This window comes from Argentina silus (assembly GCF_951799395.1).
Source record: "Argentina silus genome assembly, chromosome: 15".
Classification (NCBI taxonomy): Eukaryota; Metazoa; Chordata; class Actinopteri; order Argentiniformes; family Argentinidae; genus Argentina; species Argentina silus.
In genome coordinates this window covers 1,156,050-1,183,549 of record NC_139669.1, presented here as the reverse complement: position 1 = coordinate 1,183,549, position 27,500 = coordinate 1,156,050, and the positions used below count along the sequence as shown (strand labels likewise).

The 27,500-nt window shown below is 49.9% G+C and overlaps 1 protein-coding gene across 4 annotated transcripts in view; it reads left to right on the top strand.

Annotated features, from left to right (window-relative positions):
- Positions 1 to 27,500, top strand: part of dlg3 (discs, large homolog 3) — a gene marked incomplete at its 5' end in the record, with an annotated part of 78,924 nt that overhangs the window by 31,520 nt on the left and 19,904 nt on the right. For 2 of the 4 annotated variants that reach the window (XM_083686569.1, XM_083686571.1), the window contains 8 exons: positions 15,790 to 15,843; positions 16,472 to 16,522; positions 18,081 to 18,205; positions 19,218 to 19,387; positions 19,552 to 19,688; positions 20,804 to 20,948; positions 22,452 to 22,626; positions 23,579 to 23,719. In XM_083686569.1, coding sequence (XP_083542695.1) covers positions 15,790 to 15,843; positions 16,472 to 16,522; positions 18,081 to 18,205; positions 19,218 to 19,387; positions 19,552 to 19,688; positions 20,804 to 20,948; positions 22,452 to 22,626; positions 23,579 to 23,719 — 998 coding nt within the window. The remainder of the gene's footprint in view (positions 1 to 15,789; positions 15,844 to 16,471; positions 16,523 to 18,080; positions 18,206 to 19,217; positions 19,388 to 19,551; positions 19,689 to 20,803; positions 20,949 to 22,451; positions 22,627 to 23,578; positions 23,720 to 27,500) is intronic. The other 2 variants (XM_083686570.1, XM_083686575.1) reach the window with 2 other exon arrangements.

Below are 27,500 nucleotides of genomic sequence, written 5' to 3'. Positions count from 1 at the left end.
GGCAAAGGGAATGGCTTCCTGTAGCATGTGCACCATATACTGTAGCCATAAGGAGCATGTGCACCATATACTGTAGCCATAAGGAGCATGTGCACCATATACTGTAGCCATAAGGAGCATGTGCACCATATACTGTAGCCATAAGGAGCATGTGCACCATATACTGTAGCCATAAGGAGCATGTGCACCATATACTGTAGCCATAAGGAGCATGTGTTTGCCTGACGCAGCTCCCCCTGCCCCCCTCCCTCCCCGGTGAAGAGCCAGGATGAGTGAGAGGATGACTGACATTATCATAAACATATGTCTGTGTAAGAACACAGTCCACAGATGATCCTTTAACAGGCCCCTTGGTTCATTATCAGTCCTTGGTGCCTGGTGGATGTAGCTGCTGCGTCTCCTACCCATTGAGCTTAATGCGCTTAAGAGAAACGGAGACAGACATCCCCGGCCCAGAGACACAGAGAGAGAGAAGAGGGGGAGAGATGAAGAGAGAGAGAGACAGAGAGAGAGAAGAGGGGGAGAGATGAAGAGAGAGAGAGACACAGAGAGAGAGAAGAGGGGGAGAGATGAAGAGAGAGAGAGACACAGAGAGAGAGAAGAGGGGGAGAGATGAAGAGAGAGAGAAGAGGGGGAGAGATGAAGAGAGAGAGAAAGAGAAGAGGGGGAGAGATGAAGAGAGAGAGAGAGAGAAGAGGGGGAGAGATGAAGAGAGAGACACAGAGAGAGAGAAGAGGGGGAGAGATGAAGAGAGAGAGAGAAGAGGGGGAGAGATGAAGAGAGAGAGATACAGAGAGCACAACCTGACTGACCCAGCTCTAGATCCAAACAATACAAACAATCTCAGTTTAATATCCTACTACATGTTATTGCATTGTTGATGTATGTATGTTTGTCTTGAAATTGTTTAATCTGGGTTTATTGCATTTTGTTTTCCTTTTGTGCATCACGGTGCCAGTGCATATGCCATGTTTGAGGGCTCTGGATGCACCTGTGTTACAGTCACCCAGCTTCCCTTTAAATCCCCCAGATGTGTAGTAGTCGTCCCTGTGGGAGGGTTTCACAGTATTCAAGCCACTTCCAGCCGCCTCCTTGTCCTCCGTCTTCAGACTAGGTAGCGTGAGAGGAGCATGCATCTCCATCTCTCTGCACCCCCACCCGCACCGCCCTACTCTGACGCTCCTATTTACGGTTAAGCAGAGCCTGTCCAGATTACACGCTGGATTACCAAACTACGTTATCAAAGTTTTTAAGTAGTACATGGTCAGCAGGCATGCAGCCCAGTGCTGGAGCTGGCAGGGTTCATTAATAATAACTCCATGGGGCACGGCTGTGATTGTCTTTATGTATCAGCGTCTGAGCCCAGGACACCATTGTGATGTTTCTTTATGACTAGTGGCCAGGGAACCAGTGGGGTACTGGAGTCCCGGTTGATTTATAAGCACTGGAACTATGAAAATCTTGGCACCCTGACTCAGTACAGCATTACTGTGGCATCTTGATGCTACTACAACACATAAGCCTACATTTTCTATCCATTAATTCAATGTTAGGATCTTTATTGTCCGAGATCAAAGCACATGTTTTTTTTTTTTGCCTGTCCCTCAACCTTCAGTAAGTCAATGTGTGATCAATGGATTATTTGAAATCTTTGTGAGGATTTGAGTCCCATGTCTACCCTAAGAACAGGGTCTTAAGTGTGACTCCATATTGAACGTGGCCTGTGTGTTGTGTACTGTGTGTTGGCACATCTGCATGGGGACTAAGGAAGGGATAAAGATCTCATTTGGTGAGCGATAGCTTCCTCAGAGAGGAGTCGTGACTGAAATGGTGTTTCTCTACTTTGAAAGCGACGCCTCAGGTCTTTATGTGCTAATGCACCAATCCCACCTGAAAATCACAATTCTGCACTCTCCCTTCCCTCCACTGGGCTCCCTGGCTCTCCCTTCCCTCCACTGGGCTCCCTGGCTCTCCCTTCCCTCCACTGGGCTCCCTGGCTCTCCCTTCCCTCCACTGGGCTCCCTGGCTCTCCCTCCCCTCCACTGGGCTCCCTGGCTCTCCCTCCCCTCCTGGCTCTCCCTTCCCTCCACTGGGCTCCCTGGCTCTCCCTCCCCTCCACTGGGCTCCCTGGCTCTCCCTCCCCTCCACTGGGCTCCCTGGCTCTCCCTCCCCTCCACTGGGCTCCCTGGCTCTCATATCAGCACAGGGGAAAGGTGGGGTCGTGCTGCATGCTGTTGACATACAATGGGAGCTCATGGAAATATTAACTCATTTTTAACGCAAGAGAATTTTAGATATCAGGCCATTGTACCTGTGTCTTTTCACACACACACACACACACACACACACACACACACACACACACACAATACCACCCTGTTTGTTGGGATCTACAACCGGTGGCTTATTATTCACATGATTGTCTTTTCGCTCCCGACTTTGATTTAACCTCACTTCAACTGGCAATTAGCCGTGGCTTTCTCTCTGCAGGTATGTTTGATTTTTGTACAGAGAAACAAGCGTCCTTGAGGCGGCCACGGTTGGCAGCCATAAGCTTTTCTTTCTGTCATGCTACTGGGTGTCTGGAGCGTCAACCGCTGCTCTTCAACTGGAGGCAGAATGGAGCGCGTTGTCTTGAAACCTGAGCTCCCAAACTGACAAGTGAGGAAAGGGTGGTGAGGCTTGAAGAAGCACAAAATGGATATTTGTGTCGTGTGTTTCATGTTGCATCTGGCAAACAAAGAAAAAAGAGCAGTTTATTATGTGACATTAGTCATCGTGACTTTCATCATGACTTGGGGAAACAGGAAAAAAGATAAAGATGTGTTCTCCCGTTAAGACTTTGTAAAAGACGAGGTGCCCTGTGCCTCTCTGCACCTGGCCAAGCCAGGACTGGATCTCTCACAAACTGGCAGATTTACTGAGGGCAACTGTGTGACACAAGACTCAGGATGACGAGGTTGATGACTCTGTATCTCAGCTCTGATGTTAGGCAACAAGCAGAATGTTACTAATTGTAACTTATCTGAATCTGTTTCCCTCTGTTGGAATAGGCCAGGCGGCAACACAGAGCAGAGCCCTTCCCACACAGGAAGCCATAAGACATCTTCAGCTGTGTGTCTGTCACTGTGGCGGAGGGGAGGGGTGGGGGGAGGGGGGGGGGGGGTGTCTGTGTGTTGCCATGGTGCAGGCTCAACCAGAGTTGTACATTAGCTCTGCTCCTCAGCTAATTACCCAGAGACTGCAATGTTGACGCAGGCGACCAAAGGCCTCCTTTTTTTTTGATAATGGATTTTTAGAACCGCATTGACATAGTAGTAGAGACCCTATAGACCCTATATACACAAACATACATAGTAGTACAGACCCTATAGACCCTATATACACAAACATACATAGTAGTAGAGACCCTATAGACCCTATATACACAAACATACATAGTAGTACAGACCCTATAGACCCTATATACACAAACATACATAGTAGTACAGACCCTATAGACCCTATATACACAAACATACATAGTAGTACAGACCCTATAGACCCTATATACACAAACATACATAGTAGTACAGACCCTATATACACAAACATACATAGTAGTACAGACCCTATAGACCCTATATACACAAACATACATAGTAGTACAGACCCTATAGACCCTATATACACAAACATACATAGTAGTACAGACCCTATATACACAAACATACATAGTAGTACAGACCCTATAGACCCTATATACACAAACATACATAGTAGTACAGACCCTATATACACAAACATACATAGTAGTACAGACCCTATAGACCCTATATACACAAACATACATAGTACTACAGACCCTATATACACAAACATACATAGTAGTACAGACCCTATAGACCCTATATACACAAACATACATAGTACTACAGACCCTATATACACAAACATACATAGTAGTACAGACCCTATAGACCCTATATACACAAACATACATAGTAGTACAGACCCTATAGACCCTATATACACAAACATACATAGTAGTACAGACCCTATAGACCCTATAGTCACACAAACATACATAGTAGTACAGACCCTATATACACAAACATACACAAATACATCCATCCATACATACACACAGATACTGTACAAACAAAGGCACAATTATTTCCAGAACATTTCTGCGAAAAGACTGCATCAAACATAGGCTCCCGGTGAACGGGTACTAAAGGACGCTGGTTTGGGGTGGAGGCGATGATGAGGGAGCCGTCCTGGTAGAGGGGCCGTCCTGGTAGAGGGGCCGTCCTGGTAGAGGGGCCGTCCTGGTAGAGGGGCCGTCCTGGTAGAGGGGCCGTCCTGGTAGAGGGGCCGTCCTGGTAGAGGGAGCCGTCCTGGTAGAGGGAGCCGTCCTGGTAGAGGGGCCGTCCTGGTAGAGGGGCCGTCCTGGTAGAGGGAGCCGTCCTGGTAGAGGGGCCGTCCTGGTAGAGGGGCCGTCCTGGTAGAGGGGCCGTCCTGGTAGAGGGAGCCGTCCTGGTAGAGGGGCCGTCCTGGTAGAGGGGCCGTCCTGGTAGAGGGGCCGTCCTGGTAGAGGGGCCGTCCTGGTAGAGGGAGCCGTCCTGGTAGAGGGGCAGTGTGCTGCTCTGCTCTCCTATGTTAGCGTGCCAGCTGTGTAACACAGAGTGCTCAGAGCCCAGAGCTACAGCCAGGCTGCTGCCAATCGACTGCTTGAGAGGCTACAGATCCTGATCAGCCAGCTTATAAAACCCAATATGGGCCGCTGTGGATTAATATTCCCCATTAAAATTCCAATTATGTAATCAGACAAATCCAAACGCTGCATATGCTCATCGGAATATCTCTCAGGCCGATGACGTGGCTGGCAGGGGTGGGCGGTTGGGCAGAGTGAGGGGAGGGGGAGGGGCTTCGGGAATGAGACGAATGATGCAATATCAGGCCATGCACTTTGAACTCCCGAATGTCATCATCCTCCACTGTGCCTGTGTCCGCCGTGCTGGCCTACAGCCACAGTCATGTGGAGCTGTGAGATATTGGACCACATATGAAGACAACGAGCCTCTGCACACCAGACTGCTGTGTCTGCTTCCCAGGAGATGAAAAGATGTGATTCGGTCATTTTGAAAACTCATCACAGCTAGAAAGGGAAAGGCCCCGGGAAAGGAGAATATAAAGCATCCTCTCTCACCCCCACAACATACATCATATTTTCCAAAACACATATTCTAATACCCAAATGTATCATTCTTCTTAGTTAGGTCGTGACCCGCATCTTGAATATTTCCCAGATATAAATATGGAGATCATCATCGACCTACCCTCTCGTTGTCTCAGCGTCCTGAGAGTTTCAAGTAGTGATGAGCTTGAGTCATATACGTCATTACCACAGAGTTAGGGGATTAATTAAATTAACAGTATGAACTTTTAGGACATGCAGAGGATTTTGATTAAGCAATCCATGTTAGAAATATTTAGGGTTGTATATTCCATATTCATCTTTAAAACATTACTGTTCTACATTCGTATCGCTACATCGTTTGTGGCTGCAGTGGAAGATGTACCGTAGGCTTTTAGCCTGGTCTTTTATAATAGGATAGGACAGAATAGGATCGACTTCACCGTCACAGAGGGGAACATTTTCTTAGAATATTATATTGTCCATTAGTGCATTAGCCATGATGCTGAACATCCTCCACGCTCACATGTTGTCCTCCATGTCCTTACTGTGTGTAGTTCTGCTGAACAAAGCCCAGTTCTTATCACAGACCTCCATGTTGAAAGGTTACAACTTAAAAGGGTCTTGTCCTCCTTCCTTGTCCTCAGATCAGTGTTATCTGTCATGTGTCCAAGGCCCAATCACGGCAGCTCTGATCTCATCTGAGATGTCCTCCACCAGGTCTGCGCACCGTAGCCTCTATTCAACCTGCGGTGTGCAGAAGAGACAGGCAAATCTGGACCCTCAACAGGAGGCAGATTGGTTTGGCATTCCCCAAAGTGATACAAACCTTTTAAAACAAAGGCTTTTTTCCCCTCTGCCTTTTGGCAGTAAATACACCAGCATACGGATAAACGTGCTCATAAATGTATTCATAATTGTGCAGAGAAACTAGTGCCTCAGTTGCTTGTTTTTTGTTGTTGTTGTTGCCTTGCCTTGCCTTTGTCCTACTTACTGTAATTCTTCATCACTTTCAACACCTACACGCTGTGCCAGGCAACGGAACGCGGGCACAGGGAGTGAATGGATGTGAGTGTGTAGGTGGGAGGAATAGAGACCTGAGGCCTCAGCCATGACTGGAGGGTTGCTGCTGTGGGGGGGGTCATGGGGGGGGGGGGGGGGGGTCATGGGGGACCAGGGACCGGCATCTGGCCAGGGTTCAGGGGCGACTCTGTCATCTGGCCAGGGTTCAGGGGCGACTCTGTCATCTGGGCTGGTTGTTTCAACAGTGAATCTCCTGGGGACCCTCAGTGTTTGTGCCGACCTCTCAGGTCCTCTGCTCCTATTTCCCTCCTCCAATGTCTGCCTCTCTCTGCCTCTCTCTGCCTCTCTGCCTCTCTCTGTGTCTCTCTGTGTCTCTCTGCCTCTCTCTGCGTCTCTCTGCCTCTCTCTGCCTCTCTGCCTCTCTCTGCGTCTCTCTATCTCTCTCTGCCTCTCTCTGCCTCTCTGCCTCTCTGCCTCTCTCTGCCTCTCTGCCTCTCTCTGCGTCTCTCTATCTCTCTCTGCCTCTCTCTGCCTCTCTGCCTCTCTGCCTCTCTCTGCCTCTCTGCCTCTCTCTGCGTCTCTCTATCTCTCTCTGCCTCTCTCTGCCTCTCTGCCTCTCTGCCTCTCTCTGCCTCTCTCCTCATGGCTTCAGGTTGAGCTTAATGATTCAAATCATGCTCCTGTTTTTTTTTTTTTTTTTTTTTTTTTTTAAAGAAACAAATGATTCATAATTTGTTTTGGTGCTTTTTCTGAGCTGACGGTTGTTGTGTTTATATTAGCGGTTATTAAGGTGGCTCTCAGACAGGAATGGCTCCGAGGGCCCGTTCTCCCTCTGCCCTGGAGCGACACACCAACACACTGAAAGGTCAAAGGTGACACTGTATGGTGCCAAAATAAGCTGCCAAAATAAGGACATTACATCAGGGGCCACTTACTCCTCCCAGCAGCACAGGGAACTCACAACGCAGCCTCCATAAGGGACAGGCTGAGCCCTAACGGGAATACATTTCCATTGAGTCCACCATCCATAATTGACTAAGGATGGTACAATGCGATTCTCAGTCGGAGAGCATCAAAATGGCAGCGTTGGTTCTGCTGTACACTGTTGCTGGCACTCAACACAGGATCCCAAACAGCACAGAGGAGCAAGTGTTGCTCAGCTTAGCAACAAGGGGTAGCAACCAGCCGAGAGCTGTGAGGTAACATGCTGCAGAGCCCTCTGATGTAGAGGGAGCAGGAGAGCCACACACTCATGATGTGTACACACTTACTGTATGACAGGGTTTCTTTTTGTGTGTGTTTTTTTGTCGATAAGTGTGCCATGTGTCTGGAGTGGAACACTGTCCGCTATTCTCAGAACCCCTCCCTGCCCCGTACGTACGTAGGAGAACATCTATAGTATTTCCCCACTGACGGAGTCGGTTGCAGACGTTGTGTGATGGTTGAAATGATTACAGCCCCACTGCTGTGGTTAATGTAAACTGGCGCCAGTGCTGTGAGACAGGGTTGTGTTAGATTAAATCATTAACCCCGATTCTGCTGATTCTCTCCACGCCACGTAATCCACAGACCAGCAGTGGCCCCAGCAGCTGCTATGGCCCTAGGCATCCCAAGAGACCACACTGACCACACATATGTACTACAGCCGTAGTACACACACACACACACACACACACACACACGCACACACACACACACACACACACACACACACACACACACACGCACACACACACACACACACACACACACGCACACACACACACACTTACATTCACACACAACACATCAACTATAGCACACACAAGCTCATAGAGTCCCACATGAGCACAATCTGCATGATCTCTCCCACATTTAATGTACACATAACAAACACGAACACACACACACACACACACACAAAACTGTGTGTCAAAGCTGATTAACTCATGAACACGAGCTCATAAATACTCAGGTATGCATTAGTAGTGGTATTGTAGGGAGGTATGTGATAAGTGTAGCGGCTGGCTGTGTAGCGGCTGGCTGTGTCTGCTCTGCTGAAGGTCAGACTCGCCACCTCTCTAAGGCTCGTTTGGAGCCGCTCACCGTGACCAAACAGGAAGCTGAGCCAGAGCACGCTTTAGTAATATCACATAGAGACGGGGAGGGAATGCTGTGACGGACTATTAATTATGGTTTCATAAATGTGTGTGTGTGTGTGTGTGTGTGTGTGTGTGTGAGGGAGAGAGGGAGTGAGAGAGGGAGAGAGAGAGAGAGAGAGAGAAAAGGAGAGAGAATTCCTATCTGTGTGTCACAATGCTCCATCAGTCTCATCAAATCTGTTCTGGAAACCTCTTGGTTGGAAACCTCTTGGTTGGAAACCTCTTGTTTTTTTATAGAATTGCTTTATGAGTGAACTAATTAATCTCCTTGTGGTTGCCACATTTGACTGAATGAGAATCCTCTGGTGATGTGAGAGGGGAAAAACGTTTGACCTTTAGCGCCGGGGATTTGTTATTGCACCTCTCGTTCCTCCGACTTTGTCTCTGATGGAGAATAACACAGCAGGCTCCAGGTAAAACACCTCCCACTCTTCCCTGTCCCCCTCTCTGTGCTGTCTATCTGTCCCTCCTTCTCTCTCTCTCTCTCCTTCCCCGTCCCCTCCCTCCGACATTAGGGCCCCAGCGTGAATGAGATGTTCGGTGCATGGTAATTGGGTAGGTATTGATTGGACTGCAGCGTGGCGTATGAGAGGCCAAGGAAGGCTGGAGGATCAGAGAGAGCCTCCACCGACTGTCTCTCATCCCACCATCTGCAGGAAACACAAACCCCAACACCGCCAAGACACCCTCGCTCAACACCACCAAGACACACTCCTCAACACCACCAAGACACACTCCTCAACACCACCAAGACACCCTCACTCAACACCACCAAGACACACTCCTCAACACCACCAAGACACCCTCCTCAACACCACCAAGACACACTCCTCAACACCACCAAGACACCCTCCCTCATAGGGCCAAGTCATTGTGGGGGTATAGTGTGCGTAGTTCCATAAGCGTCAGATGGGATCCATCTATGCGTCTGTGGCCTACCTCTTCACATCAGTTATCATGAAGCATGGATGAATGGAGACAGGGGGGAAGAAAAGCATCTTCTCCGTGCTCCAGGTACCACCTGACAGAAGCAGCCTCCATTACCCCGTCCACAACAGCAGCAACTGTCATGGAGTAGTTTGGCTGTGACGTTGTCATTGGATACGCGGCTGCCATGTCAATGCGCTGTGTAGAGGGAGAGGCTGGCGTGGAGATGTTTGCTGAGGAGCAGTGGGTTATTGTCTTGTCAGCATCTCATTGCTATGCACATGCTGCATCTCCTCCTGTGCTCTTCACCCCTCCTCCACCCCTCCTCCACCCCTGGGAGATCAAGGAAGAAACACAGGGAAAATCCTACTGTAGGAATACTGGTGCAGGAGGAGGAGACGGTGTTTAGTGTGTCTGAGGTGTGGCACGAGAGGCTTAATGATCTGGTGATGCAATACAGTATAACAACATTAACAACAGTATAACAACATTAACAACAGTATAACAACATTAATGTCATGGCCGTCATGTGTGCCATTCATGTGATGGAAACGAATGAAAGATTACGATTTTTTCTTTTTTTTTCCTCCTTTTTTTTTCTTTTTTCATCACGTGGGATCATTTGGAGATTTAGGCCCTGCACGTCATTCGGTTACAAAATAACCATGGGTCACATGTTTCGGAGGATGTTGTTATTGGAGACGCAGGGTTTCTGGTTAAGTGGACGCTGAGTGACAATAATTGTGGTGTTTTGGACACAGTGAAACTGTCTCCCCCCGACCTCCCCTATTGCCCCCAGCCTTCCTGCCCCCAACGCTTCAGTGTTTCATTCATCACTGGGGGACTGGAGATACAGTGTTTATGTGATCTGGACATGCAGTGTACAGGGCAGCCAAGCTGAGCCCATGGCCATGCATGTGGGAGATAGATATATATATATATATATATATATATATATATATATATATATCTGAGAGAGAGAGAGAGAGAGAGAGAGAGAGAGAGATAGAGAGAGAGAAAGAGAGAAAGAGAGAGAGAGAAAGAGAGAGAGAGAGACAGAGAGAGAGAAAGAGAAAGAGAAAGAGAGAGAGAGAGTAAGAGAGAGAGAGGTGCATAATGTCCACTCTTTCCTCATCCTTCGACTCTCTCTGTCCACTGAGCTCAAGACCAGCACAATCCTCTCCACGCGCTCCCTGGCTGTCTGAAACCCTGCAAGCTTGTAGAATAGGACTCCGGGCAGCTGAGAGGAAATGGAGAAAAACCGGCCTCCCTGATGACCTAAAACTTTATCTCTCTCTCCTCCTCAACTACACCTCCTCTGCATCAGCTGCTAAAGCTTCTTACTACCATTCCAAAATTCAATCTTTTGCCTCTGACCCAAGGAAACTGTTCTCCTCAACCCACCTCCTTCCCCTCCTCCCTCCTCCTTGTCTGCAGATGACTTTGTCACCTACACCTACTGTCACAACTGAAAAGAAGGTTGATGACATTAGCAGCTCTTTCTCTCTACCTCTCGCCAACACTGCTACCACTCCAAACCCACTGTGCTACACTCGGTCTCTGGTTTGTCAGCTCCCTTGATGATATTCTAAAACTGGTCACAGCCAAGCGGGCAACCACCTGCCGTCTCGATCCTATCCCCTCTCCCCTTCTCCAATCCATTTCCAAAGACCTCCTTCCTTTCCTTACCACCATAATCAATTCCTCTATCCACAGGATCTGTCCCAACTGCCTTCAAGACAGCCAGAGTTAAGCCTCTTCTCAAGAAACCAACCCTTGACCCATCTGCTGTCCATAACTACAGACCTCCGCCATCAGACCTCTGCAGCTCATCCACACACACACACACACACACACACGCACACATTGAACACCGTCTGGTGTTCAATCTCACCAAATTCTCCCACGTCAACCCCCTCCTTCACACCCTTCACTGGCTCCCCGTAGCAGCTCGCATCAGATTCAAGACCCTGGTGCTCGCCTACCGGGCGGCAAAGGGAACAGCCCCTCCCTACTTGCAAGCAATGGTCAGCCCCCAAACCCCTGCCCGATCACTCCGTTCTTCCACCTCGGCTGGCCGCCTGGCACCGCCGCCTCTACGTGGATGCAGCAGTCGCTTTACAGTCACACGGTCACGGCTTTTCACTGTCCTGGCGCCCCGCTGGTGGAATGAGCTTCCCACTACAGTCAATACCTATCTTACGTCGTAGATTGAAGACCCATCTCTTCAGGCTACATCTTAACGGTCCCTCCTAAAGACCTCTTCATCCCCACTACCCCCCTGTAAAAGTTTCTCTACTGTAAATAAATTAAAAATTAAAAATTACAAAAAAATCTTACTTTCATGCCAATCCCAATGGCCAATGGCCCCTGGTCCTAGCATAGATTTATTTTTCTTATGATGACTAATGGATAGATGATTCACTTATTTAGACAAATGTATATGTTGTAAGTCACTTTGGATAAAGGCGTCTGCTAAATATCAAAAATGTAAATGTAAATCCATAAGCTGCAGTCAGCGGCCTGAGAGGTGAACCAGGGGGAGGTGGCTTAGCAGGCCTCACAGCCAATGCGGCGTGAGCAGCGGTCGTCATGGGAACACATTGATTATTTAACAATTTGGACAAAGCCTGTGCCCTACGCTTGCCAAGGTTCAGTGGGAGTCTTTGTAGCTTTGCAGTCCCAAGAGGCTGCAGCCAAATCACTGCTGCGAGGTGCCATGCTGTTTGTCAGGAGATAATACTGTACATATCCTCCACTCTATGATGAGGAAACCAGAGGCACCAGTAAACAGACTGGTGATTAGATCTATAGATGGCCGGATGGATGGAGAGGTCGATGGATGGATAGAATGATCAATGAATTGATGAATTCCATTTTGGAGAGCAACTATGTGAACAGATGGCCGTTTGTGGATGAAGATGACAAAGAGGGAGGGAGGGAGGGAGGGAGGGAGGGAGGGTGGGAGGGAGGGAGGGAGGGAGGGATCGGGTGATAGTGAGTGGTGTCTTGGTCAGTTTGTGTGTTCTGTTTGGGCCGACTGTGATAGTTCTATAGTGCTGGTCCTGATGATAGAGAGGCCTGAGCAAGTGGGTGTGTGTGTGTGTGTGTGTGTGTGTGTGTGTGTGTGTGTGTGTGTGTGTGTGTGTGTGTGTGCCCTGAGCCCTGCACTACAGCTGGACAGAAGTGAACAGCGACAGCTGGCTGGGAAAACGGCCTTTAATGATTAGTGTTTGAATTAAAAGGAAATTAAGGGATTTATGATAATCTTATCCAGATTTGGTTAATTCCCACCCATGCCCCTCAGCCACCCCCTTCTGCCACATCTGGAACTCTTCCAATTTTTTTAACCATTCTCCCTTGTTCCCCTCAGGCCTCTCACCTCCTCCACCTATGACTGTCCATCGCCCTCTCCTCCTCTCCTCTCCTCCTCTCCTCTCCTCCTCTCCTCCCCTCCTCCCCTCCTCTCCTCTCCTACTGTACTCCCTCTGAAGAGACAATGCCCCACTGAGGGGAATGTATTTAGGATTACACACACTGAGATTATCATCCACTTTCTTTTTTGTTTGCTTGTTATGTGTGATACAGATACTGGGATTATCGCTACAATCCCAGACTGGATGACATTCGTTCGTTTTACTGTTAAAAAAAATAATACATTTATAGGTTCATAGTGCTATGATTGTATATAGTGTATCGTAGGCTAGGAACGTTACTGTAACATACTGTATAGTGGCCTCTGTGATCCTGCTGGTGTTATGTGTCATCAGCGGTCTGCTGGCTGTGGGACTTAATACAGTAGCTTAGTCTAGTGCAGTGGCAGAGGAAACCCAGTTCCTGTGTGGCCCAGTGTTACCCTCAGGCTATGTATCGCCACCGCCTCACACACTGCTCCTCATTGGGACTAGTAGGCTGTGGGGTAGGAATAATAGTTGTGAAAGGCCCCGGTGTTGCCACAGTTTACCGACGCTGTGGCACGCTGTGTCCTTGCAGGAGGAGAGCTGTCTCTACCGTAGAGCCCCTCTGTTCTAACGGGGCTTCGGGCCTGCTGGGGAGGTGGCTCCGCCTCTGGCCTGTCTTCTCAGAGACAAAACAAGGAAATGGACCAAAAAAGGGAAAAAAAGACCAAAATGTGTGAAGCGGAGTAACATTGAGGAACATGCACACACAAGCACAGTTGTGGCGAGCATCTGTTAGGGCCATATGCAGATTAGAAGCCATGCTCGTGTTGACTGAGGAGGTTTGTATCCACAGCTGTCCAGAGTCACAGAACATCACCACCGTGCTGGAGAGGCCATGTCCACCCATGTACGTTTTTATAGTCCATTTGAAGAAGAGTGGCTGTTATCAGATACAGTTATCTCACTCAGTGGAAATCAAAAAGCCTTGGGATGATGGAATGACACACTGGGTGCTGCTGCTGCTGCTGCTGCTGCTGCTTGCAAGATGGATGATGAATGAAGCTGATGAAAGGATGAAATGTTTCAAGTGAGTGAGTGAGTGAGTGAGTGAGTGAGTGAGTGAGTGAGTGAGTGAGTGAGTGAGTGAGTTGTGGTTGAGTGAGTGAAGGGGAACCTGATGATCCTGTGCAGCACACCTCCAGTATTCCAGCTGTGATTCAGCTTGTTTCCCTTCTTTGCTTCATCCAGCTCTGGATGTGGATGAACGTGAGTGTGAGGGTGTATTTATATACCGTAGCGCGACATGAACAGGACATGTTCCTCTAGCTGGGCTGCAGCGGGAGTGCTTCTCCTCCGACCTGTTTTAGTGGGGCTGGCACCGCCCGTGTGTCAGGTAGGAGGAATGGAAGAGCTGTGTACTTTAGGAGGAAAAAGCTTTTAGAAAGTTCTCAAGTGAGCTCTAGATGGAGTGGTCACCAGAGGCTGAGGGGGGGGGGAGAAATAATTGAGTGATCTGGAGTCAGCACCACAAAAGCAATCAGCCGGTGCAGCAAAGACCCCTCGATAGTGTTTAAGGCAGTAATGTAATATCACAGGCCACAGGCCGTCACTGTCACATCAGGAGCCTGGAAACTGAGGATGCATGTGTGTGCACACCGTGTGTTAGTGACAGAGGTTGGTGGAAGGAGATTGGAATCAATGGGAATCAATAGGAGTGGCTCCACAGTGAGGGGTCCTAGGAAGCTGGTAATGTGTGAATACTGGGGGGAGGCTGTGTGTGTGTGTGTGTGTGGGGACAGGGGGGTGGGGGAGGGGGACGGGGGGGACGGGGGTAGTGACCATCTCCTCTGTACTGCTAGACCTGGGGCAGTACTGGTCCCCTAGCTGCCCCGTCAGCATCACCTCACCAGCCCAGCTCAATCAGATCAATAGAGAACACAGCCAGCCAGCCAGCCAGCCAGCCAGCCAGCCAGCCAGCGCACTGTGCTAGAGGCCATTACTGCTGCTGGCCGGCACTGTGTCCATTGGGGCCCCGCCTTCTCCTCCTCCTTCTCTCTTCTCCTCCTCCTCCCTCTCTCTTCTCCCCCTCTTCTCTCTGATAGTGATCTGATAGTGTCTCCTAGCTAAGAACGTCAAGTGATCAGAGATCCTGAGAAGGATGAGAGATTTTTAGAATATCTGAGGGTCTTGGCTGCATCTGCATATTTCTCTGAGAGGTGCTCCTTGCCTCTTTGAATGGTGCCCCATTCACAGGGCCGTAGCAGATTCTCTGGCACAGTATTCAAGATGGGGAAACAAAGCCTAGAGACCCAGACACTAGGTGTCATAATGGAGCTTGAACAGAAAATATATCTCCTGTTTAGTCTTCCTCCAATGAGAAATGTGGATACGCAGTATATATCTATCCTATGAATATATCTACACATGAATGCAACACTTCTCCAATTGACCATTTAAACACGGCATTGTCACTGTCGGACTGTGCGCTGTATGTTGTCATTTCTAGAGTGTTAGAACCGGTAGTGGCAGGAGAGGGACGGTATAAAACCGATGTGCTATGCTCTCCATCCAGGAGTCGTCCCTATGCAACGGCACACAGCATTTGTTTTAATGGAAGACCACAGGAAGCCTGCAGTAATAACAGCGATGGGCACTTTCCCCACCCCTCATTCTCGGTCCTCACACCTAGCCATGATCTCTCCCCATCCAGAGACACACACACACACACACACACACACACACACACACACACACACACACACACACACACACAAGCACGCACACACAAAAACACACACTACTATACGCTTTCACACACACACACTCACACACACACACACTCACACACACACACACACACATACACACACACAGACACACACACACACAGACACACACACACACGCACACGCACACCCCCACACACACACAGCCACACGCACAGACCGACCGACTGTTCCCATGGCATCCACTCACTGGCTCTGTCTCCAGCTCCTGACAGATAATGTGTGCACTGCGTATGTGTAGAGCTGCCAGCCCCGGCCCCGGCCCCCCCCCCCGGCCCCAGCCCCCCCCCACACACACACTGAGGTAATGTGTATCTCTTCATCTCTCCCAGGCCAACCCTCCCCCCATCATCGTCAATGCAGACTCACTGGATGCAGGCCCTTATGTAAGTATCTGTTGTTTCTCTCTCTCTCTCTCTCTCTGTCTCTCTCTCTCTCTCTCTCTCTCTCTGTCTCTCTCTCTCTCTCTCTCTCTCTCTCTCTCTCTCTCTCTCTCTCTCTCTCTCTCTCTCTCTCTCTCTCTCTCTGTGGATGGAGGGAAGCGTTGTGGTGCTGTTCACCATGTGGACTTCCATCCGTTACCCTGCTGAGGATGATGATAATGCTTTAACGTTATGCATTAACCAGAACAATAATGCAGACTAAGAGAAAACAGCTGATCCCGTGTTCCTGATCTGAGCAAAGGGCACAGCAGGATCCACCAATGATAATACTGAACCATATGTTGATGCTATTATAAAACCTTGTGATATTAGTGGATATTAGGATAGTGACCATGATGAGGATATATCTGCAGCTATTTTTCAATGTTTTTTCCATCTTAACTGTTGATATTCATATGTATGTTCAACCCATGTATTTATGTCACATATTCAAATTGGAATGTACAGTCAAATTATTATTTGAAGATTAAACAATGAAGTCATATTTGATGTTATCATTTCTCTGTTTCACATGGTGTGCGGTGTTTGGTGTGAGATGATGTAACTAACCTCGGTCATGGTGTTTTGACAGGTAAATGGCAGTGATGGAATGTATAAATATGAAGAGATCATCTTGGAGAGGGTGAGTTTCCACACTTCTGACTAACCTTTACTCCCTCTCATTACTGTCCTGTCCTTTTCTTTCTGTGGGGATCACATGCCTCCTTTTAAAGGCGTTTAGACCAACCCATGATCTTCGCCCACTAGATGGCAGTAAGCAGCCCTGTCTTCAGCTTTGATTAGGCGGTCTCTCTATGCAGTAAATCTCTCTCATTGATAGGGAAAACAGTTCCGTCTGTGTCTTATGAAATCCATATCGGACAGTACGCAGGAAAGATAGTAGTAAACACGATGACCTCATTACAAGTGCACATTTGAAACAGTGTGTCTCAATGTAAGAATGCTCCGATGAAACATCATTTTTTTATATAATCTCGCTGTCATCAACAGACGACTCACATCTTTAAAAAGCCCCTGTATTAAACGTCATCCCGTTCCCCATCCACACACGCATCCAAAGCCCCTGTATGAAACGTCATCCCGTTCCCCGTCCACACACGCATCCAAAGCCCCTGTATTAAACGTCATCCCGTTCCCCGTCCACACACGCATCCAAAGCCCCTGTATGAAACGTCATCCCGTTCCCCGTCCACACACGCATCATCCCGTTCCCCGTCCACACACGCATCCAAAGCCCCTGACGGTCGCCCTCGTCAGCGCAGGGCTCAGCCTGTAGTGAGAGCAGGGCTGAATACTACACAGTATGTTCCAGCACTTGTGATTACACCCACCCACATATAGATGCATGATGGATGCACAGGGCTGCTTTCTGCCCCTCGCTCCAAGTGGCATTTCTGAACGCAGAGGCTTAAATAAACGATGTAAAAATCACACTTTAAAAGGTCTGTGGGTGTGGATCATTTGGTGCGGGTTGGGCCCGGCACTCTTTCTGGCTCCAGAGCGGCGCGTTGGGAGGCCTCAGCCTCCCTCTGTCCTAATTTGTTGCGACCGTTGCTCATTAATTATAGAAAATAATAAAGTGAAGTCTTTTCTCAGCTGTCTTGTTTGGAGCCCGTCTCCGCAGCCGCGGCTGTCACAGAGAGCAGCAAGCAGGCCTGGACCCACCCCAGCCAAATGGGTGCCATTCTGAGGGAGAGGTGGGGGGGGGGAGGGTGGGGAGTGTGTAGAGAAAGAAAAATGAAGCTTTGTATCATCCAAGAGAAATGAAGCCACCCTCCCTGACTCACATTTTTATTTTGCAATCCCAATATCCTTCCTCAGCATTTGGAAAAATGACAGTACACCTATACCATCATTTTACAGAAAAATATGATAGTAGATTATCATGTGATGCATACTGTGTGAGTCCATGCACATGCATGTCTGAGAAAGTGGTCATCAGCAATCCTGAAGTCCTCTGAGTTCCCTTGAGACCCCAATACCATTAAGAGCCTTCTCCCACTGACCTTGAGTCTTCACTCCCTTGAGCGAGGATGACCCCATCACTTATGCCGGAGTGCTGTGTGTGTGTGTGTGTGTGTGTGTGTGTGTGTGTGTGTGTGTGTGTGTGTGTGTGTGTGTGTGTGTGTGTGTGTGTGTGTTTGGTATCTCTAATGTCTCATCACTACCATTATGTGCAGGGCAACTCTGGCCTGGGATTCAGCATTGCAGGAGGGATGGACAATCCACACATCCCAGATGACCCAGGGATCTTCATCACCAAAATCATCCCTGGAGGTGCAGCCGCTATGGACGGCAGGCTGGGGTACGTCCCTCTCCCCCTCCCTTCCCTCTTTCCTTTCTCTCCACCCTGTCCTCTCTCTAACCCATCTCCTCGCCTCTTATCTTCTCCTTCTCTCTCTCTTTTGCCTCTCCTCTCCTCCCTCTCCTCTCCTCCCTCTCCTAACCCATCTCCTCCCTCTCCTCTCCACTCCTCCCTCTCCTCTCCTCTCCTCTCCTCTCCTCTCCTCCCTCTCCTCTCCACTCCTCCCTCTCCTCTCCTCTCCTCTCCTCTCCTCTCCTCTCCTCTCCACTCCTCCCTCTCCTCTCCTCTCCTCTCCTCCCTCTCCTCTCCTCTCCTCTCCACTCCTCCCTCTCCTCTCCTCTCCTCTCCTCTCCTCTCCTCTCCTCTCCTCCCTCTCCTCTCCTCTCCTCTCCTCTCTCTCTCTCTCCTCTCCTCTCCTCTCCTCTCCTCTCCTCTCCTCCCTCTCGTCTCTCCTCCCTCTCCTCTCTCTCCTCCGTGTCCCGCCTGGCAGAGCTGTGTGGGAGGCGAGGCAGTGCTTCTAAAGCCCTGTGCCCCCAGGCTCTGTGTGTGTTTCTACTAACTTATGATTCACTGGAAAACCGAAGCCTAAAACATGCAAAAAAGATGATCTTGAGTGCTTCTGGATGCTGTCGGCTTCTCAGTGTGTGTGTGTGTGTGTGTGTGTGTGTGTGTGTGTGTGTGTGTGTGTGTGTGTGTGTGTGTGTGTGTGTGTGTGTGTGTTGCTTGAGTGTGTTTTTAGCATGTGTTTGACTAACAGTTTTCATATTGTAGATTCCATTTATAGACAAGGGCAGTGTGTGTAGGGCAGTGTGTGTAGAGCAGTGTGTGTAGGGCAGTGTGTGTAGGGCAGTGTGTGTGGAGCAGTGTGTGTGGAGCAGTGTGTGTGGAGCAGTGTGTGTAGGGCAGTGTGTGTGGAGCAGTGTGTGTAGGGCAGTGTGTGTGGAGCAGTGTGTGTAGGGCAGTGTGTGTAGGGCAGTGTGTAAGAGTGTGCTGTTCCCCCTCGTGTCCTCAGGGTGAATGACTGTGTACTGCGCGTGAACGAGGTGGATGTGTCAGAGGTGGTCCACAGCCGGGCGGTGGAGGCCTTGAAGGAGGCCGGGCCCGTGGTCAGGCTCCTGGTCCGGCGAAGACAGGCTCCCCCTGAGACCATCCTGGAGGTCAACCTGCTCAAGGGGCCCAAAGGTCAGCTCTCACACACACGCCACCATTCTCCATATTGAAAGTACACACCTACTATTTTTCACCTCATGGACTGAATTGAAATGCAGGTTGATTCTCAAAGCCTTGAGCTGGAGCTTGTTAACCAGCGCTTGGCCGTCCTCTCTGACTCTCCGTCTCACCTCCAGGCCTGGGCTTCAGCATCGCCGGGGGGATTGGCAACCAGCACATCCCCGGGGACAACAGCATCTACATCACAAAGATCATCGAGGGCGGGGCAGCCCAGAAAGACGGGCGGCTGCAGACTGGAGACCGCCTGCTAGCTGTAAGACCTTCAAGCTGACCTCTACTTTAGACAAGGTCATATTATAGCATACACACAGATAGACAGACACAACACTCTGAACCAGGGGAGGCTGGTGGAGGCTGGTGGAGGCTGGTGGAGGCTGGTGGAGGCAGGAATCGGAGGACGGGCTCATTGTAATGCATGGAACGGCACAAGGAATGGTATCACGTGTTTGATACCATTCCTCATTCCATTCCATGCATCACAATGAGGCCGTCCTCCGATTTCTACCTCCACCAGCCTCCACTGCTCTGACTGACACTGTCATACTTTAACATACACAGATACTGACCTAGTCATGCTATTAGTAACTACTATGGATTCCAAAACACACCCCTCTACTGTCCAGTGGGTCTGTATTGTCTCTCTACACTCCTGCCCGACAAAACACCTCAGGACACACTGCCACCGGGGTGCCGGGTGGTTCCGTGTCCGTCCACCGGCTGTTCCTCCCGAGAGCGGGGCGAGGAGCGGGGCGACACACACCAGCGTTCATGGCCACGTGTGTGTGATTGATACGGCGCGGTGGCACGGGCTCAAACGGCGGAGAGCGGCTCCCCGGGCGCAGCGGTGCCACGGTGCCGGAGATAAAGAGAACCACCTGCCAGGCGGATGAGTGACTGAGCTGTTAGGAAAATATGAGATGTGTTTAAGGCCGCCGTAAATAAGAACAAAGTCATTAAGCACCGCTACCTTTGTGGTAAAAGCTGTGAGAGACTACAGCTGCCCAACGCTGAGTCCCCCGCCGCACGGGCTTCATCACCGAGCAGCTCTGGACTGATGGCCTTATTGATTCATTTGTCCTGTTTGATTCAAGATTTTCCCTCCAAAATTCATGAATTTATCTGTAGACACAATGATGCAGACATGGTGGCTCTGTCTGTAAGCAACTCTAGCTAGCTACCGAGTGTTACTTCACCAGTTCTGTTTAAATCCTTTTATGGAAATATGGTCATAAACGGTCCAGGATGAGTCATTTGGGGTCCGGCGTGTGGTCCTGGCAGGTGTTGGTGTTGGTATAGGGGACTTAGGGCCTGTGTGTGAAGTCTCAGTGTTGACCTGAGGATTTGAACGTTGGTCTTTGTGTGCTCCAGGTGAACAACATCATCCTGCAGGACGTGCGTCACGAGGAGGCGGTGGCCGCGCTCAAGAACACCTCGGACATGGTCTACCTCAAGGTGGCCAAGCCTGGACCCGTGCACCTCAACGACATGTACGCTCCTCCAGACTACTCCAGCAGTACGTACCTTCTTCTGATAGTCCCTCCCGAGGCTCCAACACTCCTCTCCCACTCGTACGCCCGCCTCACATAGAAACCTTGAATAACATTCACTTTTCCACTGTCTCTGTCACAAGGTATTAGAACTTGCTAGCGCAAACCTCATGCTGACAGTTTAAACAAACAGACCCATGCAACAATGGCTTGAAAATGCCATCAATAAGAGGACATTCTTCAACTGGAAGAACCATGCCTTTCAGAGAGATCCTTCTGTTAGAACCATGCCTTTCAGAGAGATCCTTCTGGAAGAACCATGCCTTTCAGAGAGATCCTTCTGTTAGAACCATGCCTTTCAGAGAGATCCTTCTGTTAGAACCATGCCTTTCAGAGAGATCCTTCTGTTAGAACCATGTCTTTCAGAGAGATCCTTCTGTTAGGCCGCTGTTAGAGTACAGTATGTTAGTGTAGGTCCTCGCCATCGTCCCTGGATGTTACAGAGATGGTTATAGATCTCTTTGTGATTGGTCGTGCTGAATCAGTGTGTTCTCCTCCGCACGGCTGTGCCCAGACTCCCACGTGCTGTGTACACAACCACACACACACACACATACACAAGCGCGCACGCACACACACATACACGCACGCACACACACACACGCGCGCGCACACATACACACACTGCTACCCACAGCAACACAAAGCCCAACTCTCTCTCCCTCCCACTGAGTGTGGAGGCTTTCTCACATCCCACCAGCTCATGACAACCCACGTACGACAGCTCCTGCCAGACACACACACACACACACACACACACACACATACGCACACACGCACGCACACACACACACACACATACACATACACACACACACATACTGGAGAACCAAGCACCAACCATATACAGTTTTCTACCAATGTAACACTCACATAATGCCTCACACTATGCATGTCAAACAGTGATTTATCTGCCTGTTTGATAATTGCCCCTTAGGGGATGGACAAAGTTGTACTGAATTGGAGGGCCTACAGTAAGTTCTACAGTAACACATGTTCATTGTTGCCAAGGCTTTAGCAGGGCTGGCAGGGCTGCTCTGACTGGCTCTGACCCACAGTCACATGATCTAGAGAGTGTGTCCCGCTCAGCCCCCACATGGTGGAATGGAAATCTAAAGAAGCAGATTCCAGATTAGCCATGTGATCAAACCATGTGATCTTTCGGTTGTGGTTTCACAGTGACATGTACTTTCTGTACTTTCATTCTTACTCAGATGCTGGGTTAAAACAGAGAGCTTACCCTGCTAACCTGCACGCCAATTACTGCCAGCAAAAAGGAATGTTTGATTTTTTTAAATGAGCACGGCGGGCCTTTCAACATTAGATCTGTATTTGGACTGTACAGTAGATCTAACGTCACTTTCATGACTCATGAGTCGTAAGGTTTGTCCCTCATTCCCTCCTGTCTCAAGTGCTGCCAGTGCTCCAGTGGCCCCCACTGTTTTAATCATCCCCCTTTCCCTCTACTGGTCTCGCCCTCCCTCCAGCCTTTCCCACCATGGTCGACAACCACGTCAGCCACAACTCCAGCATGGCCTACATGGGGGCCATGGAGCCCAAGCCTGTGTACCAGCCCCCCCAGGTCACTCCCTCCAGGTACTCCCCAGTCCCCCGCCACATGCTGGGGGAGGAAGACTTCACCAGGTCAGTGGCACATCCAGAGATACTACAACTGTATATATATAGAGAGAGAGAGAGAGAGAGAGAGAGAGATTTGTTTTTTTGTTTAGTTTTTTTCAATCCAATGTCATTCTTTGTAGTGTAGCGCCTCACAATGTCTTGTCAAAATTATGACTCATAAAACAACTGTATTTACAGTTGTACATTTTATAGGCCATTGTGTGGTTATAGAGGTTGACAGACTAAACACTTTTTCATGACAAAATAAAACGGGCTGAAAGAGAGCGGCTTTCTCATCACATTCTTGTGAGCTTTTGAAAATGTATTTTTTTCTGTTTTGATCCTGGTGACTTCTATTTGACTTGGCTTTTTCTGGTATTAATGGCGTGGCTTTGTTTCGTGATATGTCTACGTCCAGCGGTTACCGGTGTGATGTACTTCAGCAAGCCTAATATGGTGTGATTGGGGAACAAAGCGTTCCATCTGTACGTGTCTGTGAGCACAGCATGGCTCTGGTTGACTGCTGTAGCTGGACCATGTGTGGTGGCAGTGTGTGTGTGGACCTAATGCTTCAGAACAGCCTCTCTTGTCTCCCGTCCTTGTTCTGACTGTGCATTAACTTATGACCTCCTGCCCAAATACTGGATCAGGAAAAACATTCACAGAGGCTTTACTTGAGTGTCCTCAGAGGCCTTGAGTCATCTTAAAACCCAAGCTGCAGGGTGTATGTCTTCTGAGTTGTGTGTGTGTGTGTGTGTGTGTGTGTGTGTGTGTGTGTGTGTGTGTGTGTGTGTGTGTGTGTGTGTGCGTGTGTGTGTGCGTGCGTGCGTGTGTGCGTGTGTGCGTGTGTGTGTGTGTGTGTCAGTGTCTACAGTATCTGTGTATGTATCTGTCCTGTTTATGTGTGTGTTTGTGCGTTACTTCCTTGTCTCCTACACCAGCCCCATTCACTGTGATTTCTGTACCCCCCTACCAGGGCTGAACCTATTTACAGTGTCATCCACAAACCTTTGGACGGCGGGGTACCCCAGGGGCTCTACAGCGGGGTGCCCCAGGACGCAGGCTACTGTCCTGCCCCTGCTGCCTTGTGCCAAGGCCTGTTTCCTTCCTCTGGCAGGTACTAACCCAGTGCATCGCGTCACGCTTTGCTAACCCTCCTATCTACGGCCCCCGCACTGCACTGCCCGACCTTTGCCCCCCAGTCTTTGCTCCACACCCTGCATCTGGGCTCGGCGGATGCAGAGTCTGGAAGACGGGGGGGGGGGGGGGTAAAGGAGGGGCGGAGGGTCATATCTGCCATGCCAGCAGTCCAATGTGCCGTGCAGGGCGTGGCTGCTCTTTGAGACCAGTGGAGGAGTGCAGAGACGAAGGCAGATAGAAATAAATGGGACAAAGATAGAGAGACGGGGGGGGGGGGGGGGTGATGGGTTTGAGGAGTGCTATTTGTGAGTTTGAGAGGGCTCTTGTTGTTAGGGAGGGCCTTCATCTATGTCTAATAGCAGCTGAGTGGCTATCTGTGTGTATGTAGAAGTCTATACATGTCCCACCTCCCCATGTCTGTCCCTCCCTGCTGATGCTGTTTGTTTCACATCTCCTCCCTTTGCCATGTATTCCTGTCCTACTACTGACGCAGACGGTTACAACCGCAGTGGCAAGACAACTATCTGCTTTGACCGCGACCACGTGCCTTCATGGCAGGACAAGGTTTAAACGTGACTCAAAGCCGTCTCAAATCTCATTTCACACCGAGCGGAAAAGTATGATGTATATATGATACTGTAGGGTTATGAAAAAAAATCCCTGAGAATCATATGAATCTCAAGCAGCAGCAGTGGCGCTGTGAAAGCGGGGGACGTACTGTTCCACCTCCCAGAGTGCAGGCGGGTCGGCCGAGGAAGAGTTAAAGATGGAGTCATACCTGCCCTTCATAGAGACACACGTCTCCACAGGAGAGTGGCTGACAGGGCCTCCCTGCTCCCACAACCTGCTCTGTTCCATCTGTCAGGACCGGAGCGGCGTCCAAACCCGCGTCTCCAGCCGAGCCACCGCCATTGTTCCTTCCCTCCCTGTTTTCACAACTGTGGATGTTTGGATGAAATGACTGGTGGTTATTTGTGTGTGTGTGTGTGTGTCTGTGTGTGTGTTGTTAATATCAGTGTCAAAAATGTGAAGTGGTGTAGTGTCCCCTGTCCCCTGGCTGGCTGCCTTTAGCTGGTTTCTGGCTGCGTTGTCGTGTGTGTTCATGTTGCGTCCGCCGTCTGTCCCGACTCCCTCATCTGTCTTCATGGGTGAATGCCTTCATGTTGTTGGGTGTGTGCCAGTGGGATTTATGTTGTGTGCATTTTGTCTGGTGTGTCCACATGCATGGGTGGTATGTGCATTGGATGCCTGGGTGCCTCTGAGTGTGTGTGTGTGTGTGTGTGTGTGTGTGTGTGTGTGTGTGTGTGTGTGTGTGTGTGTGTGCGTGCGTGCGTGTCATTATCCAGGTCTTGCTGTAGATCTGTGGGGGTAAAGTGAGCAGACAGTAATGGGGAGGGGGGACGACGGGCGGGGGGGGACGACGACGACGACGACACACGACCAGAGTCTGTCAGCTCTCACCCACACACACACACACACACACACACACACACACACACACTGCTCTGCAGCTCTGGAATGTTGTTCCTGCTGCTGACCTTCTGTAAATGTAAACACTGGGCTCTGCTCACACCATCATATGGACTGGGAGGGTTGGACTGGGAGGGACGCGTTGGTGCTGCGCGGAGCAGCACATCAGGAGCCGCTGACATTCCTGCAGCTGTCGTGATTCATCAGTACAGGGAAAACCAGGCCATGCACCCAGGTCCACCCCCCCCCCCCCCACCCCCCCCTCCCCACTCACCAATCACACACACTGATATACTCAGACATTCCCTCATAATGTGCTGACGCATACGAGCATGGACGCACGCACACAGACACACACAGACACACACGCACACACACGCACACACACACAAATACAGTGTCCCTCGCAATTCACATCCACACACACACACACACACACACACACACAGACACATACCCACATACTGCACATACTGGTGTATAGTATAGTATATCATTGAACTCCATACCCACCAAGACAACTAATAAATCAACAGATGTAAACATGCATGGATGACAGAGCCATGCACGTTTGGTTTTACAGAGCCATGCAGGTCTGGTTTTACAGAGCCATGCATGTGTGGTTTTACAGAGCCATGCAGGTCTGGTTTTACAGAGCCATGCACGTTTGGTTTTACAGAGCCATGCAGGGTTGGTTTTACAGAGCCATGCACGTTTGGTTTTACAGAGCCATGCAGGGTTGGTTTTACAGAACCATGCAGGGTTGGTTTTACAGAGCCATGCACGTTTGGTTTTACAGAGCCATGCAGGGTTGGTTTTACAGAGCCATGCATGTTTGGTTTTACAGAGCCATGCAGGGTTGGTTTTACAGAGCCATGCAGGGTTGGTTTTACAGAGCCATGCATGTTTGGTTTTACAGAGCCATGCATGTTTGGTTTTACAGAGCCATGCAGGGTTGGTTTTACAGAGCCATGCATGTTTGGTTTTACAGAGCCATGCATGTTTGGTTTTACAGAGCCATGCATGTTTGGTTTTACAGAGCCATGCATGTTTGGTTTTACAGAGCCATGCAGGGTTGGTTTTACAGGCCTTAATGTCATGTGTCCTCAACACAGTGACGTGGGTTGACATCATTCAAACAAACCTGATTCTAGTCAAAGTCGCAGCGTCCAGATCCGGTCAGGTAAGATAGGAGAGACCTCAACCTCCCTGCAATCCCAGAGGATTTCCTACTGAGGTTTGATTGGGTTGGATTAATCTAGTGTACTAAACGAGGACTTTCAGAGGACTGGAGAAGGTTCAGCGTGAGAGGGATGAGTCACAGCCAGAGAGAGGGAGAGGAAGAGGGAGAGGGAGGGAGGGGGAGAGAGAGAGGGAGAGGGAGGGGGAGAGGGAGAGGGAGGGGGAGAGGGAGAGGGAGAGGGAGGGGGAGGGGGAGAGGGAGAGAGAGAGGGAGAGGGAGGGGGAGAGGGAGGGGGAGAGGGAGGGGAAGAAGGAGAGGGAGGGGGAGAGGGAGAGTGAGGGGAAGAAGGAGAGGGAGGGGGAGAGGGAGGGGGAGAGGGAGAGGGAGACGGAGAGGGAGGGGGAGAGGGAGACGGAGAGGGAGACGGAGAGGGAGACAGAGAGGGAGGGGAAGAAGGAGAGGGAGGGGGAGAGGGAGAGGGAGAGTGAGGGCTCGTATCGGCCTTCTGCCCATCTGCGCGTCCCCCTCAGTGGTGGCGTCACCAACACATTCCTCCCTCCATCTGACACTGCCTCCTCTGTGTACTGGTGGAGGACGCTTCAGACACACAGTAGACACAGGACCCACACTTAGAGTCACGGCTCCTTCCATACTCCAACCTGTTATTTATCTAGACTTACAGATACAATCCCCTTCTTCAGGAGAGGCCCCATGAACAGTGGTGTGTGTGTGTGTGTGTGTGTGTGTGTGTGTGTGTGTGTGTGTGTGCCTGTGTGTGCCTGTGTGTGCCTGTGTGTGCCTGTGTGTGCCTGTGTGTGCCTGTGTGTATGTGTGTGCGGGCCTGCGCGTGGATGCGTAGGTATGTGTGTTGGTGTAGTATATGCACATCAATGCCACTCTCCTGAACTGTGTAGCTGGACTATGTAAGAGAGTTGCTATTGGATAGGACTGTATGCTCAGACAGTCAGCAGGCGTCTACAGAGCAGAGCAGCAGGTATCTACAGAGCAGAGCAGCAGGTATCTACAGAGCAGAGCAGCAGGTATCTACAGAGCAGAGCAGCAGGTATCTACAGAGCAGTACAGCAGGTGTCTACAGAGCAGTACA